At 43.9% G+C, this 20013-nt stretch overlaps 1 protein-coding gene across 1 annotated transcript in view; it reads left to right on the forward strand.

Annotated features, from left to right (window-relative positions):
- TAF2 (TATA-box binding protein associated factor 2) overlaps nucleotides 1-20013 on the forward strand; it is a 65624-nt gene that overhangs the window by 44149 nt on the left and 1462 nt on the right. The window contains exons 23-25 of the mRNA XM_083516552.1: nucleotides 4716-4945; nucleotides 5984-6136; nucleotides 7589-7694. Of these exons, the coding sequence (XP_083372678.1) occupies nucleotides 4716-4945; nucleotides 5984-6136; nucleotides 7589-7694 (489 nt within the window). The remainder of the gene's footprint in view (nucleotides 1-4715; nucleotides 4946-5983; nucleotides 6137-7588; nucleotides 7695-20013) is intronic.

Consider the following 20013-nt stretch of genomic DNA (forward strand, 5'->3'; position numbering starts at 1 on the left):
CATCCAGGCTTGCGTTTTGGTCAGGACTAGATCAACCCTAATGCTGTATTCATTCATAACTGTCAACTTTTCCCTTTTTTAAAGGGAAATTCCCTTATTCCGAATAGGATTTCTCGCAAGAAAAGGGAAAAGTTGACAGCTATGATACATTAACAGGAGCCTCCCCAAACTCACCTGCCCTAGTACCTGGTTGTTAGTTTGTCTTGTGTAGCTGATGTTCAGTACCAGTGCTCCTGATTGTTATGTCTGAATTGGGCCATACAGAAAACCTTACGTTTGTTCGTTCTTTAATTCTGTGTGAATTTTGCAGGGGAAAGTCATTGAGCAGAATATTCATGTGCCTTTTCCTATAGGTTCTACACGTTCCCAACCCAATGCTTATTCCTTCGTGGGGGGCTGGGGAAGTTACCCAAGAATCAACATCCAGTTGCTATTAATCTGTTTTCGTTTAGCAGATCAGCCTTATCCAGCACTGTCTTCAAAATCTGGCATGTTGCTTACAGTGCTTGCATACAAACTTTTATTTGTATTCTTCTAGGGGACATTAATGGCTGTGTGCTCTCTATGCATCATATTATTTTTAGAGCCTGGAAGCTTTCAGCTCCACAAGGGGCTGAAGCAACCTGGGGGGGAATGGGATCCGCCTTACTTAATTTTTTGGAAAGATTTAACCAGATGTCATACTCAGGAAGTAAACAGTTTACATCTACCCACCGGGGAGTTCATGTTCCCTTTTCTTTTCCTCGAGAGAATTGAGTGTACAAAGCTAGTCTTTAACTCATTGACCTTGTGGTAACAAAAGGAGTCATAATAGGAGATATGTTCCCTTCTCTATTTATTTATTTGGGGGGGGGGGGAGTGTTAACGGCATAAATTTCTGTGCAAATCATGTGAACGCTTTACTCAAAATTTACTTTCTGTAAAGAGCAATTACAAAATCTCAGTGTGCCAGTAAGAATATTCGTTAGAGTAAACCACCCATTCAGGTTTAATGATTTGAAACTTGCTGATGCCTATAAGCCCATAAAGGAGGACAAATGTTTTTGTTGCTTTTTGGAGAGAAAGAGTGAAATGCCAGACTCTAGAAAACTAAAGCTAGAGAACTCCAAACCTTTTTCAAATGAGAGATGATATTCAACTATACTTAAGTTTGAATTTTTTTAAAAAAATTAATATTTGTTTCAATAGCAGTTCAGATTTTCACTGATCAGTTTTTAAGTTACGATAACAGTGCTAGTTTCTAGATTCAGGTAGGCAGCCGTGTTGGTCTGACGCAGTCGAAATAAATAAATAAATTGTCCAGTAGCACCTTAAGAGACCAACTAAGTTTGTTCTGGGTGTAAGCTTTTGTGTGCATGCACACTTCTTCAGATAGAAAACTGCCTTTGCAAATGAACAACTTAACCCTTTAGTAACATTTTGTTATTTTCCAGGTGCTGTAAAAACCAATGTATATTTAGTGATGACATAATTTGTGAAATAAAATGGGGGTGGTGGTGGGGGGGGAAATCCCTAGTTTCTTATCTCCTGTAAGACTTGTTCAAGTTTGGATGACATGAACAGCTGGGCTTTTGTTTCATTGTGTTTTCCCAGCTATTCCGAAAAGTCTTATCAGGGCAAAGGGGTCTGCATCTCCGTAGGCAACCCTGCGTATCATATGCTGTGGGCCCTCGTGACAGTTGTATCCATGGGAATCTTGTCTTGTAATTTTCCTATGTGCTCAGTTTTCTTTGAGACATGTGCCTTTTGCTTTGTTTGCTACTTAACATCTTTTTCCTTTCTGGAAATCGCCTACTCTGTAAACTTACTGGAGTCACGTGCTTTCAGATGATCAAAATCTGTCCATTTTAGCTACTCATGCAGTAAACAGATCAGCTTGTGGGGTGCAGCTGCTGTTCACTGGCAAATTGTGCGACCTTCCGTTTATCTGTGAGTTAAGACTCAGCACCATTGTTTGTGGTTTTCATTGAAGCTCGCAAACTGATTACCAACTGGAGATTTTATTTTGTTTATTTCATTTAGGAAATTATTTATAGGCCGTTTGGGGGTTATAGTCCTTCTGTGTTAACTACCCTTTAAAAACGCAAGCCAGTTATGACAGAGAAAACAAACATATATCCTAACAGATCTTAAAAAACCCCACATCATTTGTTCTAAAACAGCTCAAATGTGTGTGTGTGTGTGAGAGAGAGAGAGAGAGAGAGAGAGAGAGAGAATATGATTGCCTTTGTTTGGCATTATGGGCATTAGGGCTGGGCGATATATCAATATATTTTCCAAAACCAATTTGAAGTCGATATCATTATGTCGGTTTCATAATTTTTGACCTGGCATTATATCACAAATCATGATGTGTGTGTGTGCACGTGCTATGTAAAAATCACAATGTGGGGAAAGCCATGAAGCCAGCCCACTGTGTCTCTTGATTCCTGCAGTCCCTGTTAACTTTGCCAGCTCAGCTCTCCCCTGCCTCATGCAGGGGGCAATGAATCACAAGAGCATGCATCAGCAAAAAACACAATTCATGAAAAACCGCGAAGCCAGTCAATGTCTCTACATAAAGGTAAAGGGACCCCTCACCGTTAGGTCCAGTCGCGGACGACTCTGGGGTTGCGGCGCTCATCTCGCTTTATTGGCCGAGGGAGCCGGCGTACAGATTCCGGGTCATGTAGCCAGCATGACTAAGCCACTTCTGGTGAACCAGAGCAGCGCACGGAAACACCGTTTACCTTCCCACCGCAGTGGTACCTATTTATCTACTTGCACTTTGACGTGCTTTCGAATTGCTAGGTTGGCAGGAGCAGGGACCGAGCAACGGGTGTCGCGGGGATTCGAACCCCCGACCTTCTGATTGGCAAGCCCTAGGTTCAGTGGTTTAACCCACAGCACCACCCGTGTCCCATACAGTCTCTACATAGCTCCATCCTTATTTCAGACATCATCGCACATCAGTATATTGTGATGTTTAGCCAGTGAAATATTGCAATGTTGAAAACCAGATATCGCCCAGCCATAATGGGCATGTTCAAATGCAGGCTGTCTGCCGTGCTGACGAAAACACCAGTTAGTTGTTCTGGGCAGCCTGAGGTGGCGCAGGGGATAGTGTGGCAAACCAGCCTGTGTGGCTTAGTTGTTGTGCTCACAGTAGAACTGGGTTCAGGGAAAGCGTAAGCACCAGGGCAGCCCAGTTCTACCTCAGCTGCCTGCCTTGCTCTCTTGACACTGAGGACTTTGCTGCTAGTCTCACTGTTTGTGCTCCCTTTGGGAGCACAGCTGCATTTCAGGCTGGTGCAGAGAGACTGGGACTGGAGGCTCAAGGAAGTGAAGAAGAGGCTCGCTGGTGAGTCTTTAGTGGCAGTGGCTGGATGTTGATGGTGGACTTCCTGGCAGGCCGAGAGAGACGGTGTGCACTGCAACTCTGCCTGCCTACAAGAAAAGCATCATTTTGTCTTGTGACACCTTAAAGATTAATACATTTGTTGTCCTGGCATAAGCTGTTGTGGACCAGAGGTGTGGTCCTCAGTTGCCAGTGTAATGATTCGGATTTCTACTCATTTATGACTTGTTAAAACTGTTTCTCTTTAAAGTCACCTGTGTACAGGAACTAAAACTTTCATCAAGCTTAATGACAATCCTGTATTTGGAATAAGAAGGCAATAGAAACTAGGCTTTTTTGTTTCAATGAGAGTACCGTATTGCGCTTATTGTGTTACAATCTTATACATAAAAGAGACTCCATTCTATGGCATAAAAATACTTACAGAGGTGTCAGTCCAGCAAACTCCCTAGCATTGGGTTTTTGTTTTTTAACTAACGCTTGTGACATTCAATATGTTTTTGAGTTTTGGGGAGCTTAGGGAACATCTGGGACAAGGCTTTGGCATTGGATAGGCTGAACGTCAGGAGCTCGGAAGAGCTATCCTGGTTCAGAGCAAAGGTCCACCTATTCCAACATCATCTTTTCTTGGTGACTGGGGGGAAAATGGCCTAGGATGAGTGCTGGCTGCTGGTGTTTTTAGAAAAGCCTGTCTCTTGCAGAAAGATGATTTGGGATTTTTGGGGGGCAAACATTACCCTTCTTCTGAGGAGGGGGAAAACATACTGTCGACTTAATTCACTGCATTTTCTGTAGAATAGCTGTGGAATAGCCAGGTGGTGAAACTGTTGCTTGGCCCAGCTTGATTTAACAACTTCAGAATTATAAATGGCTATTTGTACTGTGGAACACAAGCAGCTGGCTCAGGATAGAATTTGGCAAGGCGTAGGTTGTTGCTAATAATATTTCTAAGCTTATCCTTCTCCAGCAGGGCAGGCTTTTCTCCCCTGATACTAACTGTGCTGGAACAAGCGCTGCATTTTGTTGTAGGCCCGTGTATAGAGATTTATGTCATCCTGTTCCATGCAATTCCCTTTATTTGGGAGTTGACCTAGTTTTTAAATCCCAGGTTGGTCCACTGGAAGGCATGACGATACACTTAATTTGCCTTTGCTGAAATGGTGGTGGCGATTGAAAATTGCTAGCAGAATGCATGCTATTATTACGGAGTGATGGGGCATCTCCTATCGGTCTCTGTTAGGGGTTGTGCTCCTGTTGGTGCAAAGCAGCCGGCAGGTACAGGAAGAATTGCTTCATTTCCTACAGTTTGCAGTAGAGCCTGCTTCAAAAGGCACACAGACAGTGTGGAAAGATGGTTGCTTTTTTCCTTACTCCATAGGTACATCCCACGACTGGAGGCTGCGCTGTGGGGCTGTCGACCTGTACTTCACGCTGTTTGGCCTCAGCAGGCCTTCCTGCTTGCCGCTGCCAGAACTTGGGCTGGTCCTTAACCTAAAAGAAAAGAAAGCTGTGCTGAATCCTACCATCATTCCTGAGGCAGGGGCAAGTGGTCCGGAACCGCCTAACAATCCAAACAATCTGGGTCAAATAGTTGGCTTCCAAAGCACTGTAAGCAATTTCCTTATTCTTTCACAGCCTCCCCACGACTCACAGTAGTGGAGTTTAACACAATGCAACCAGTTTTCAGGCCTTGCTCTCTTGCCTAGTCTCATGCTTCTATCCTCGACCTTGTACTGCAAATCTGATCTGCTTCCACTTGCTGGGAAAATTTGTCTTGAAGTAGTATATGCCTCCTCCCCATCCCCACTTATTCATGAAGCCACAGGCAGTTCCTCATTCATATTTCTCAGAGTTTAATTTTGCCTGTCTCTCCTACAATATGTAATATTTTTTTTGGGGGGGGGGAATCTCAGCCAGCGACACAGATTTCAGTGGTGTCTGCTTGTGGGGTGAATTTTGCCTCATAGATGAGTGATGGAGGTTGTCCCAAAGGAGTGGGGCTGTAGCCTTTTAAACTGACATTTTTACGTACAGCAGATGAAAAATACTCCTCTCAAAAAAGGCTATGCTACTTGTTGGATTGTGCAAAGGTATTCAAGCCTGAACCTATCTACTTTCAAGTCACAATGCAGCATTAAAAATATTCTCCCACCCAATCCCACCTACCCTTATGCTTGCTCAGGCCAGGATCTAATATCCCAAACCTCGGTCTGTAACAAATATAAATCATTGTTTCGAAACATATTGGTTATATGGCAGGTCTGGAGGGCAGCAGCCTTTTTCACTGTATTTGATAAGAAGAAATGAGAGCTGTATTCTCAGGAGTGACACCAGCTGCTGATATGACGAAGGATAATATATGATATGTTTTTTGGGTTCCCAGAAGAATACTGTATTTTTCAGTGTATAAGACTAGGTTTTCCCCCTAAAAAATAATGTCAAAAATTAGGGGGTGTCTTATACTCTGGGCCATTCCCCCCCCCCATTTTCTTAAATCTGTCCCCCCCCCCAAAAAAATAGGAGGCATCTTATAGACAGGAAAATACAGTAATTATTGCTGTTTATGTTCCTGTGATTATAACATCTTTTTCTTTTCTTTTTTGGATGTAAAGATTTTAAATCAGGTTTTTAAAATTGCTTCTTTAGGACGATGATCACCTTGCCAAGGAAGCAGCAGTTATCCCCCTACCTCATCAGCAGGGGTTGAAGAGGAAGGCCGACACGCCTCTTGGGTCCCCACTAGAACCAGGCCAGATACTCGAGAAGAATGAAGACAGCAAAGTCAAACTCAAAATAAGAGTGAGTGAATTATAGAGATTACACTGCGCTTTCCTCGGGCCCAAGAGTGTCTTGGAGAGACAGTGACTGAAAGTCTTCCATGGCGTGATGGGACTCTCCCTGCAAAGGCGAGAAAGGCAGTAGGCAGTCAGCTCCATCCATAAGCACCTGCTGATACTGCCAGCCCATCCCTGTGGCTGAGGAATCCTGTACCTTTGGAACGTGCTTTGCAAAAGGGACAGAGCAACAAAGTGCCGTATTTTTCACTCCATAAGACACACTTTTTTCCTCCTAAAAAGTAAGGTGAGATGTCTGTGCGTCTTATGGAGCGAATGCGTGGTCCCTGGAGCCGAATTGCCCAGGGGCGAAAAGCAGATTGTGCTTCTTTTTTTAGAAAGAGGGAAGGGGGTGTTGAAAGGAAGCCGCTGATTAGCTGATCGGCAAGCGATCAGAAGGGAGATAAGGGACACTAGCAATAAAGGAGGCTGCCTGGGAGGGGGGAGGTAAAAGCACATGGATCCTCAGGATTTTTGCATTGGGTCACCCCAAATTCACCATCAGATCACATAACATGTCCACGGCTACAGCCTGCACCAAAAAAACCACACATCCACTGTTTTGTGGGGCCGCAATGGTGCAAAAACGTGGTTACAAAGCACGGATCCGCATTGATCCTCAGGATTTTTGCACTGGGCTACCCCAAACTCACCATCAGATCATATATCATGTCTGTGGCCACAGCATGAACCACAAAAATCATACACCCACTGTTTCGGTCAGAATTTTTTCTTCTTGTTTTCCTCCTCTAAAAACTAGGTGCGTCTTATTGAGTGAAAAATACAGTAAACCCTGGCATTTGGTGCTACAGTGGTGCCCCGCAAGACGAATGCCTCGCAAGACGAAAAACTCGCTAGACGAAAGGGTTTTCCGTTTTTGCGTTGCTTCGCTAGACGAATTTCCCTATGGGCTTGCTTCACAAGACGAAAACGTCTTGCGCTTTTTTTTAAAAGCTGCTTGAAGAGGCGCAGTTGCGACGGACCGTGGTTCGCAAGACGAAAAACATTGCAAGACGAAAAGACTCGCGGAACGAATTCTTTTCGTCTTGCGAAGCACTACTGTAATCTAGTTCTCTCTGCATCACAGTGATGGGGAACCACCAGAATCTGCTGGTTGTGAATGAGTACCCCACACCTGGCTGCCCACTGTCTATTACGTTCTTTTTAGCAATCGCATCTTAAGAAATGCCATAAGCTGCTCTTCTTCGGTTTTTATTCTGCCTAACTAGGGGTGCCTCAGCCTGGGTAGGATCTGGCTGTTAATATACAGTGGTGGTGTATTCATGTGTATTTTCTTTCAAATTATTTTCTATAGTAAAAATGGTTCATGCTTCAGAAGCGAGATATATATATATAGAGAGAGAGATCCTTTAGCATTCCCTAACTCTTAATTTTGTTTGTTTTTCCATTGTCACAGTTCTCAAACTCTCAGGAGGAAGAAGAGATTGATATGGACACGGTTCATGACAGCCAAGCCTTTATCTACCATCATTTGAATATGCTGGAAAGACCATCAACGCCAGGTCAGTTAAACTCACGTCAAGGCTTGGATAGTTTGCAGTTCATAAGCTCCATGTTCCTCCTAGGTATGGCTCTCAACAGTCCCATTGCCCTTTAGCTTATGCTGTCTTCTACCTTGGTTAAGTTCAAGCTGAGAATTTGATCTGATTTCTCATGCAGAAGGTGTGGATGGGTTGTATGTGTTTGCAATTGCTGCATTCCCAGTCTTACCCACTCATCTAATACAACCCAGCTTCATATTCCTACTCTCTGGGAGGTTAGAACATGTGGCAAGGAGCAGAGCTTTGACAGCTGTCTCCTGAGTTAAATGTCCAGCACTGCTTGGATTCAAAGGTGTGTCTTTAATACAAGCATCTTGCTAATTCCATTTCCTAATTTGTCAAGTGACAAAAGGTCACCTTATTCACCTCACCTGAACGATCTGCAAATGAATCGAGTTTTTGTCACGAAGACCCAAAAGTCGCCTCTGGGATGCTTATGACTTTCCAGATTTGACAAGTTTCCAGCTATGACTAGTGTTTTTCCTGTTCTTAAGCCAGTTTTCTAGCACACTCTTGTACTGTTTCCATTGGGTTCTTTTTTTAAAAAAATAATATAATAATGATTGTTTTATTTTGCTAAGAATACTTAGCACATTTCATTCTGGGAAGTCTTAAACACAGTTTCCTATATCAACAGAGCTTCCTTTATCTCCGATGCTTTGTGGCCACATATTGACTGGCTTTCCCTCAGGCCCTTATAACATAGTGGGCCATTGTAACTTTCAAGCTACGGGCGGCCTCTGCGATTTTTACTTGAAGCTTCTGATCATCTCAAGGTTGCAGAGAGGGAATGGTGTCCGTATCTTAAAAGTTCTTAAGAGATGCATCAGAACCAAAATCCAAAACTGGAGATTTCCAAACGCACCCAGATTGTTCCCCAAATGTGGAATGTCAAATAAGTGACAGGGTTTTAAAGTTGTGAGTCTTGTGAAAGAGTGTTAGTGTTCAGATATTTAAACTGTAGTGTAACAGGGCAACCCATGCAGTCCTTTTTGAAGCCTTACTGATGGAGCTGTATTGCCAGTTTCCATGTCCAGTTCTTATCCTTATGGATACAAATGGGGATGTTGCTGTCTTGTAGCACGAGAGTGGTCCCAACAGATGTGGCAAGAGTCCAGGCAGCATGTGCCTAACAATGCATTTTTTTATTTTTAAGCGAAGTTGCCTGTGCACTTTGCCCCAAGGTGTACTTTGAATCTGTTACCAGGGTTTATTTTCTGGCTTATCCCAGAGAACCGAGGGCATGTTCTAATACAGCTCATCAGTCCTCAAAACGGTCCTGTGAGGCTGGTTTTGCTGGGAATGTGACTTGCTCTTTGGTAGCTGGGGGGGAGGATTTGAAATTTGTTCTCTGGTGACTAATCCCAGTGACCCACTGTCCACACTGTGCTAAGTGAGACTTGGCATCTGATCCAGGCCGCACTCCCATCTTGAGGTGGTGAGTTCCGGAGTTCATTTCAGAGAATGGGCTGCAACACAGATTCTGATTATATCTGGGAAATTCAGAAAACATACTTTTTAATAATAATAATAATAATAATAATAATAATAATAATAATAATAATAATAATAATAAAAAAAAAAAACCCACCACCACCACCATGCAGTACTGGTCATTACTAGTTCCACCCCCCCCCCTTTACATTTGGTATAGCATTGCACACACTAGGTGTTCCTGAAAATAATAATAGTACCATGTGCTAAGGTTTTAAATCAAATATCCAATAAACATGAGCTGATAGGATCATAGGAGTTTTAATTTAAATATTACATAATTAAAAACAGCAATTAATTGCTCCATGTGATAATAATAAAATGAGGCTTCCAGCAACGAAACAAGCCCATGAAGTCCATATTTATAGCTCTTCCCTAGCATTTCGTAATACTGGTTTTGTTCTATTCTTATACACCCTAATGGGGGGTATAAAGTTATAAACAAGAAATTCTGGATAATGGTGCCAGGAAGTTAACAGATGTTTCTTAAGGGACCCTTGTATCAGCAGCTGCACACTCTGGATCGTTCTGCGTCAAATATGCTGGGATGTTAGTGGGTGCGGTTCAGTATCTGGAGTTCTGGCCAGTATGCATATAAAATCTGCATCAGGCAAGGGAGCTATTTTTAGGATTCACATGTGCGCTGGATGACCACCGAGCACTGCAAGGCAAATTCTTACCTGTCAAAGCGAACCTATTCTGACTCTCCTTTAAAGACGAGAGTATATTCCAGACTTGCAGAATCTACTTATTTTTTATTTAAGAAACCCGAAAGCTCACCAACTGGAGCCATGTGTAAGATAATGGGGTAGGGACAAGCTTGCAGGATTAAGGCACAGCCCAGGAATTTGTTCTCAGTACCAGAACCGAACTCACAGTCCTGCTACACACAGCTCCGCATACTGTTTAATTCACCCCAACCAAATTTCTTCATCTCAGCAGCCTAAGTTAGAAGGGGGAGTAAAGCTTTTTGTTGATGCTGGTGCTAAAAAAAAGGTGATTGTTTGAGTCTTTGCTTATCTCCTGCTAATTACTCAGATCCACTGATAGACCCTGAAATATGTTCTACCCACTTCTAACTTCTTCTTCTTTTAAGCAACAGTGTGCAACAGTGTGCTGCTCTTTCCAGAAGGGTTTAGGATTTGAGAACGTTTTTTGAAGACTCGGAGCTGAAGCTTCTGCGTTCATAAGATTGTATGTCACTTACACTGACGGCTTCAGTGCTAGAGGAATACAGAGGCAGCTGGCTGTAGTGTCTATGTCTGATACATTGCTTTCTTGCCTGGATAAGATTCTAGCCTATGGGACATACCCAGCCCCCCAAGGCTTTTTGTGCTCTGCCTTGCAAACTGTCCAGAGAGAGAGAGAGAGAGAGAGAGAGAGATGGCTCCCGCAGGTTCCCCCCAGGTCCCCTGCTGCAATGCTGTGATTCAGTGGGGTTTCTCCTAGAGTTGTAAGCGACAGCAAAGCTACATCTGGTGAGCTTTCTGCTGCTTCCATATTATAGAGCAGTTCAGGAGTGCTTGGAAACCTTTGTCTTCCTGTTCTCAGTCTCCTAATAGTAGGTACTGAGGGGACACAGAATCAAGGAGGTCAGAACTTCCCGAGTCTTGAGTACTTTTCTACCCAAGTCTTCACTGAAGGAAGACAGCAGAGGGTGTTTTGGGGAGTTTCTAGCATCTATGACTGGGGAATGCACAGACTCAGAAAACCTTGTGGATCATGTAAAAGATTGTTCTGTGAAAGCTCTCTTTCCCATCACACTACTGTGATTAGAGGAGAGGGAGCTGCCTCTATCTCTCTGAAATGCTCTGTCTCTGTATTTCTGAGAGTGTGGGTTGTGTGTGTGTGTGTGATCAAGCTGATTCATAGGACTGGGCCAGAGGGAGCTTTTGGGGTTGGTCTGGAGTGGGACCGGATAAGCCCCCCTGCACGTGCTGTTGATTCTCACAAAGCTGTTCTTGCACTTAGTGGGTAAATGCTTTCTCTTGGGAGTTCAGCCCTGAGTTGCAAAAAGGTGTGTGAATATATATATATATATATATATATATATATATGTGTGTGTGTGTGTGTGTGTGTGTACACACACACACACAGAGAGAGAGATAATTTAAGGGGAAGGACTGAGCAAGAGGTCAGATGACTGAACATTGCCTCCTGTTTTTTAATCAATCTCTTAATTGATTCAGTGTCTAATCCTGATTATTCAGATAGAATCTGGACCGATAGATACAATTTCATAAGTACTCATTGAAAACTGCCAATGGCAAACACTAACTTAAAGAAGGCATTTTCTCTTCTAAGGAATGCCTCTTATGAAATGATGCCTATTATGGCACATGTGGACATTACCTTTTTTTAAAAAGCATGCTTCTTGCTTTAGAGCCGCTGTTTTTATCCGCATGTAAATAATAATCATCCTTGCAGGTAGCTGAAATCAATTGACAAAAAAACTCAGTTTACCAGCTAAGAGTTGTTTTATCAGGCGACGAGCCTTAGCCTAATAAGCAAACAAATACAGCATTTCCAAAATGATAGTGGTAAGTGTATCAACACATATAAGTAAATCTTGTTTTATATCAAGTCTTAATTGTGGCTTTAAGAAAGGCTGGGTGGGGTGATTCCCTCCCTCTCTTCTTTTTGGTCCATGTTAATTCATTTTCAAGCTGTTTCTGTTCTGTCATCACTTCATGGAAAATGGATACTGTAGCTTTAGGCAAAGAGCCAAGAGTAGAGTTCCTAATTCTTATTAATGAAGAAGTTTTTTTACAAGCTTGTAACATTTTTTTTCCTTTACAAAAGAAACCCTGGATTCTTCAAAAAGCAAAGGAAAAAATGCCCCTTGTTGTCTGTCTGTCCACTCTGATGTTGGCCCGTTAATTATAACTCTGCTCTAAGCGCAGTAGCTTTGAAGGCATCTGAACAAGACCTTTTAAAGTCTCTGATGTCATCCGGGATCTGACTTCTAATATGAAAAGCAGATTTTATTTGCTATTAAATCTTCAAAAACAGTAGGGAGTGTTCCACCCTCTGCCTTGCAGGGATCAAAAGAACCCAAAGGCCAGGCTGTATTCTCATCTTAATTGAGAGCTCCAGCTTTTAGGTCATGTTGCAAATTGTAGGATTGCATGCATTTCATAGCTCATGTCTGAGCACCGTTAACTTGGAAGACTTAGCATTATTTAAGAATTTATCCTTTTCATACTTAGGAATTTATCTTTATCCCGGCCTTTGTCCAAGGACACAGGACAGCATACATGGTTTGTGGCTCCCCACACCTTCCCATTTATCCCCACAATTGCCTTGTGAGGCAGGCTAGCCTGAGAATAACTAAAGCACCATCATCTGTTCATAGCTGAGTTAGGGGTTTGAAGACAAGTGTCTCCGATTAAACCCCAAACCCTGTTGATTGCACCGACCTAGATAATACTCTATTGTGCCACCAGTGCACATGGTGCTGTATGAGTTGTGTTGGCACGTTGAGAGTCCCTGAAGGCGAGGATGTTGCCATTTGAACTGGACAGTAGAGAAACAACTGTGAGAGAGATGGACAGACAAGAGGTAGAGAGGAAAGAATGTGGGCAAATGCCAATCCACGTACAGGAAGGAGCTGTTTTGTTGTTGTTGTTGTTGTTTAGTCGTTTAGTCGTGTCCAACTCTTTGTGACCCCCTGGACCAGAGCACGCCAGGCACTTCTGTCTTCCACTGCCTCCCGCAGTTTAGTCAAACTCATGCTGGTAGCTTCGAGAACACTATCCAACCATCTCGTCCTCTGTCGTCCCCTTCTCCTTGTGCCCTCCATCTTTCCCAACATCAGGGCCTTTTCCAGGGAGTCTTCTCTTCTCATGAGGTGGCCAAAGTAATGGATTCTCAGCTTCACGATCTGTCCTTCCAGCGAGCACTCAGGGCTGATTTCCTTAAGAATGGACATGTTTGATCTTCTTGCAGTCCACGGGACTCTCAAGAGTCTCCTCCAGCACTGTAATTCAAAAGCATCAATTCTTCGGTGATCAGCCTTCTTTATTGTCCAGCTCTCACTTCCATACATCACTACTGGGAAAACCATAGCTGGCACATCCAATATGTGCATAACTGCACACTGAACCCGGAAGTGAGCCAAAAATGTCGCAAAAAGGGAAGAATGGGCGGCGGGGGGGTTTGCAGGCATTTTCAGTGGTGTGTCAGATATATGTGATTTCACTTAAACATGCAGTGCCTTGGAATGTAACCCCCGCGTAAATTGGAAGTTGCCTGTACTGAAAACTTCCAGTTGGGAATGAGAGTAAACCATATGGCAGGTGTAGTTCAGACTATTTGCACTTGGCTTCAAACAGCGTGCATTGCAAGGAAACTTAAGAGCCTTGAAGTACAAGCAAGCACACACCTCAATCTACTTCCTGGTGCATTATGATGTCTGAATCCACACTATCTTCAGGATTGATTTATTACTTAGGTTGCTATGGAAAAGCATTCCAGTTGTTGCAGTAATGCTAAAATGCGTTCGCTTGGTTTGCAGGGTCAGTGTAAGCACCACCAGCAAGAGTCCTCAGCCAGCCCCAGAATTAAGGGAAATGGTGGTAAATCCTACAGGGTCCCCCTTCTCTGCTTTTATTTTTATTTTTGTGTGTGTAGTGGCTTACAATGTCAGGTCTATGGGAAGCACTTGGCCTTATCCCCAGGGAGAGCCGTCCCTCTCTGATTCTAAACATCTGTTTCACAGTGAAACTAATAATTACGTTGGCCTCTGAACATCCAAAACCAGAGGAAGGTGCCAAGTGAATAGGCTAGCATAATGCATGTTCTCTTCCAAGAAATATTAGTAATCACTTCAAAAGCAAACTCAGAAGGACCTCACCCCTCTGCGGTTGGTTCAGCCAGTTACTGAGAGAGCTTGATTCAGTCACTCGAGCCATAAGGAGAGCAGAGTACCCTTGCGGACAGCAGGGCATGCACTGCCAGTGCTTTCTCTCCAGAACAATACGAAGGCACAAGTTGTGATTAACCACAGAGAATGGTGGGTGATAAAGTGGAACAGTTTATGCATGTTCAGAAGCAGGATGCCAAGGCCCAGGGTTTATAAGCAACCTTGGAAATTCATTTGAGGCAGAAAATGGACTTCCGGCGAGGGAGTAGAAGCATAAGGAAATGGGTGCCATCTCTGTCTCACGGGCATGTTCGTTTTTCTGACTATAGTGCATCCTCGATGGGTTAACGGAACTTCAAAATAAAAGGGATCAAACTTTATGGGTGGTGAATGCTCACATCCTAGGTAAAGGTAATGGACCATTGGGTCCAGTCATGGTCGACTCTGGGGTTGCGGCGCTCATCTCGCTTTAATGGCCTAGGGAGCCCACCAGCATGACTAAGCCGCTTCTGGTGAACCAGAGCAGCGCACGGAAACGCCGTTTACCTTCCCGCCGGAGCAGTACCTATTTATCTACTTGCACTTTGACGTGCTTTTGAACTGCTAGGTTGGCAGGAGCAGGGACCGAGCAACGGGAGCTCACCCCATCGCAGGGATTCAACCTTCTGATCGGCAAGTCCTAGGCTCTGTTGTTTAACCCACAGCGCCACCCGCGTCCCTTGCTCACATCCTAGTGAGACTTTAATACTGATGATTTATGTATCTTGAGCAGTTCTGGGTTGAAGTGGGCATCAGCTGCGAACCTTTCATCTCACACATGTCTGTTGTGGAAGGGCTGTAGCTCAATGGCAGAGCATCTATCTCCTCTGCAGGCAGAAGGTCCCAGGTTCAGTCCATAGCATCTCTTGGTAGGACCGGGATTGTCCTGGTCCCATCTGAAACTCTGGAGATCTCCTGGCAGCCAGTGTAGACAGTACTGACCTAGATGTGCTAATGGTCTGGCTCAGAGTAAGGCAGTTCCTATATCTATTTTGCATTCTGCTCCATGTATTTTTCTAAATTTATTTTTTTTAGATGTGGTGTTAATAAAGAGGTGAGGGGGAGCAGAAAGGATAAGCCTATCGCTGTTTCAGTTGCTTTCCATCTTGTGGAAATCAGCTCTGTGCAGTGGGGAACCTTTTGTGCCCACGGAGGCCCTGTTGTAGTACAAAACATCTGAGCTGGCTGTTTTCCAATCCCTGGAATTAACAAAGAGGGATAAAGTTATAAAAAAGTTTATTTTTATTTGCAGCGTATGTATTTTGTTCCTCTATTAAATGCACACGTACTTTGGCATCATTTGAAATCTGATGCATTCATTAGTGGAAGATTTAAAACCATGGTAGTAACCGAGAATTTCAGCCCCAGTTTTCAACTCTAAAGCTTACGGTATTGTGTTTCCTCGAGGCAAAAACTGCAAAGCTGCGGACCTGGGGTTCACCTTCCTTTGTAATATGTTAGGCTGCAGTCCTAAACTGGCTTTCCTGGGAATAAGACCCACTAAACACATTACCGTATTTTTCGTCCTATAGTGCGCACCAGCCCATAGGACGCACCTCGTTTTTTTTTGGGGGGGGGGAAATGAATAAAAAAAAATTATTTCCCCCCCAGCCACGGCTGCTGCCCCAAGCCTTGCGCACACCTGCCCGAAGCACAGGGCGCCCTCCGGAGGGCTCCGTGTGCTTCGGGCGACAGGCTGCCGCCCCAAGCCTCACACGCCGGGCGGGAGGTCCCGCCGGGAGCGCGAGGCTTGCGGACACTCGCCCAGGCTGCAGACTGCTGCCCGCAAGCCTTGCGAGCCCGCGGGACCTCCCGCCGGGCTTGCAAGGCTTGCAGGTAGTTTCCTGAATCCTGGAGAGCGAGAGGGGTCGGTGCGCACCGATGCCTCTCGCTCTCCAGGCTTCAGTGAAAGCCTGCATTCTCCCCAAAGGACGCACACACATTTCCCCTTCGCGTCCTATGGGGCGAAAAATACGGTATAAGCTACTTCTGTGAAAAGTTACATGATTGTTTAGGAGCTTAAAAAACCAAGAGTTTCTTTATGATTGTGGCAACTTGGAGGTCTTAGTTTAAACTTCAGTATATCCCTGGGTTTGCCCGCTCGCTCATAGTCCCCATTGTGTTATTTCCTTTTGATAGGCTGCAAAGTTCATTTTGTACTTCTGCATTTGGTTTTTAAAACTTGTGTTTTGAAATGACTCTGAAATCTGGTATGGTTTAGAGTGTGTTAGATGTGTGTACCCAAATCATCAGGGGTGCACTTTTTATGTTCACGCAGTGAATTGTGGATGACAGTTTCATAGTTACAACGTAAGCCTGTAATGCAGAAGCTGTAATTATGTGGTCAGAGGCTTGTCTGGGAATAGAACAAGTCAAGAAATCCAGCACATTAAAGAGATGGTAATGCTGAAGAGACAATATAGTTGAGATTCCTAGGGAGACCTTTGCTAAGTTTTTTGGGGGGGTTTTTGGTAAAAAAATAATAATCGAAACTTTTCTTCATATACCAGTAATACAATAAAAAACAAACCAATGTATGTAAAAAGAAAGAAAAAAAACAAAGAAAGAGAAAAGAAAATACACAAAGCTCTTTCTCAAAGGTAGATATTAACTCTTGTCTTACACAGAAGTGGATGAACCCTCCCAGCTCTCACCTGGGAGCTTCCCTTTCTTCTCCCATCCTCCCACCCTGGGAGATCTTCCCTTCCCCGCCTCTCTCACACAGGTTATTTCATCCATCACCTTCCTGTGCATACCTGCATTGACCTAGAATAAAGAACATAAAAAACCAAACAAAAAATAACCAAGAGCAAAATTAATAAAGGAAGAAATTTAAAAAGACAGGAAGTAAAAAATAATAAAGAGGAAGGTAAAAGGTAAACAGGACCTTCAGGTTCTCTGTCTGTCAATTATGTATACAGTTCTACCTTGGAATTTGAACAGCTTAGTTGCTGAACATTTTGGCTCCCAAACGATCGAAAACTGGAAGTGATTGCTCCGGTTTTTGAACATTCTTTTGGAAGCCGAATGTCCAGCGGGGCTTCTGCAGCTTCCGATTGGCTGCAGGAGCTTCCTGCAGCCAATCAGAAGCAGCGCCTTGGAAGTTCAACATTTTGGAAGTCGAACGGACTTCTGGAACAGATTCTGTTCGACTTCCAAGGTACGTCTGTATAAAGATTATTCAGAGTGTTCACTCCAGGATGGTATCCAGCTGTTCCTTGATCTGCTTGGCAATGTTTTCCCAATCTTTGACCCCAGACTTCTCAAGTCCCTTCATTTCCCTTTCCACACAAAAAGTCTAAAAGGGGACTCTCCAGTTACTATTACTGCTAAATGTCAAGAATAGTTTTCCTCCAATCCGGCATAACAACTTTATCTCCCCAAAATCCCAACATCCATTATTTTTTGTTTTGTTTGAAGCAGCTATACCCCATCCTTTAGCCCAGAGGACTCCCAGAGCAGCTTATAAAAATCGGGGGTAAGACAGCGCCTGCCCTAAATCAGGTTCCACGCAAGGGGTGCCACCACAGAGAGAGCCACCATTTCTGCTATCCATGGAAGGAAAATAGTTAGGAACCTCTGAAGTCCCCAAAATCTGTAGCAGATGAGTCTGTGGTCAGGAGCTGAATGAGGTCCACATGTTGTCCTTCCCTGGGATGCACAGGGAAGGTAAAGGGATATTTGGAGCAGTTGCTTTTAATAACTTTGCAGAATTGTGACCTAAAGTTCAAGGCAGGGGTGGCGAGCCTGCAGGCCAGATCCAACCCGCAGATTGGGCTCCTCTCACCTTGGAAAAGTAGTGTCTCGTTTCCCTTTGTTTCCTGAGCCTCTCTGAGCACTTCCTTCTGTTTTCTGAGTTTTTCTTACAATGGTTGGATGCCAGAGGGAGAAGAGGCATTTTTTGAAGATAAAAAGAGGGCTTTCCTCTCCATTTTTTGCACCTCATGGCAGTGCAATAAATACCTCCTAACACAGCCACTGCCGGGGGGTGGGGGGTGGGAACGGGACAAAAATAGTTGTTGGTTGGACACCCACCCACCCCATTCATTTGCTGATTGTCAGAAGAGGAAGTGGACTCTGTGTGCCTGTCTACCTGAATGTGTGGAAACTATGGCTTGCGTGTGTGTAATGCATTTCTGGTATGTATGTGTGTGATCTGAACGCATTGAGCGTGTGTACATGTGTGAGTGACTTGAGTGTACTTTAGCTACACCTGTGTCTGGCAAGTGGCCTCCAAATGGTTGGCCAACTCTCAGTGTGGCCCTCAGACTGAGAAAGCTTGGCCACCTCTGGTTTAGGGAGGTCCTCTTTGGGTTAAGCAAACACTTTCTTAACTGGGATTAGACACTCAGAAAGTTTGTACATAATCACCAGCATGCGCTGTTGCTGTAAAAGAAAAGAGCTGGTGTGATACATGAGTCCAGGGTCAAGAGGACAAATGATATTTGTGTTGGAAGCATAAATGAAGATACTGAACTCATGTGAGGAAGAAGGATCAATTACTAAGCTGTGCAGGCTGGGGGCAAATTTTAGAACAGTAGATCCCTGCAATCTTTTGTATGACTCCTGTTTATCTCAGTGAGAGATAAGTTATCTTCTGGTGTGTGGGATTTAGGCCACAATCGATTTGTTCTAGAGTAGTCCCAACGATATTTGTATTGAGGCAGACTGGGCATAAATGGGCCAAAGACCGTGACCTTCATGGATGTAGTTTCAGCGCCTTCCTGTGTCCCATGTTTCTGCCCCTTCCCCTCTGTTGTCCTGTTCAGATATTTATTCTTCCAAAATAATTATTGGCCCCATTTCGAGAGGGAACTATTGCCACCCGTTTTCCTGTTTAACGTGTTGCAGTTTTCAACAGTGGAAATAAATTTTCTTCCCCCCCTCAACGTCCCACGTACCAAATCTTGAATGATGCTTAAATTTCCCTTTCCATTCATACTGTCATTCAAAAGCCACTGCTCCAGGCTCTCTCTGTATATTCAGACGCTGTGTGGGTGCTTTGGCTATAGTTCCTTGGATCATCTTTGGCTCAGAGGGTTGGTGTGAGACAGTAAACAGGATGTTGGACTCTGGAAGATTCGGGCTCTTGCCGACCTCAGGTTCCCATCTGTAAAAAAGGGGTATATTTTTCAAAAGAAACCAGTTTACCTACCTTTTCTTTAGCGACTGATTTCTCTAGCCCAGTAACGTGTACCTTTTGGTTGATAGCAATTATTCAGGTTATGAGTCAGAGGTGCTTATCAGCCTTGTTGTCTAGAGTCCTTTACTCAAGATGCTATCGTTTAGGCCTGATATCATCCACATACAACTGGATGCACTGTTGACAAGCAATAGGCCCACCCCCATGCTACTTATTTATCTTGAATTGTCTAAGGTTGGCAAAGGCTTCTTAAGAATCAGTTGTACATTTAGAAAGCTACATGGACAGTCATATGATGTGATTTCAAAGCAACCCTTATAATAATAATAATAATTAATTATTTGTACCCCACCCATCTGGCTGGGTTTCCCCAGCCACTCTGGGCGGCTTCCAACAAAGATTAAAAATACATTAAAATGTCACACATTAAAAACTTCCCTGAACAGGGCTGCCTTCAGATGTCTTCTAAACGTCAGAGAGTTGTTTATCTCTCTGACATCTGATGGGAGGGAGTTCCACGGGGCAGGTGCCACTACTGAGAAGACCCTCTGCTTTGCTTACGATCTCAGGGATGCTATAGCATCTCTTGCAAAAACGTTCTCAAACACTTTGCCATCTCGAAAGCACCACATAAAGAAGCCTGCAGTGGGAAAACCTGCAAAGCTTGGATATAATAATGCACGTGGTCCCCCAGGGCCTCAGAACGGCAAATTCTGCAAATTCTGTGTGTTGTGTTGTTC

The sequence above is a fragment of the Podarcis liolepis genome, assembly GCF_965112155.1.
Source record: "Podarcis liolepis genome assembly, chromosome: 8".
In the NCBI taxonomy this organism is placed as follows: Eukaryota; Metazoa; Chordata; class Lepidosauria; order Squamata; family Lacertidae; genus Podarcis; species Podarcis liolepis.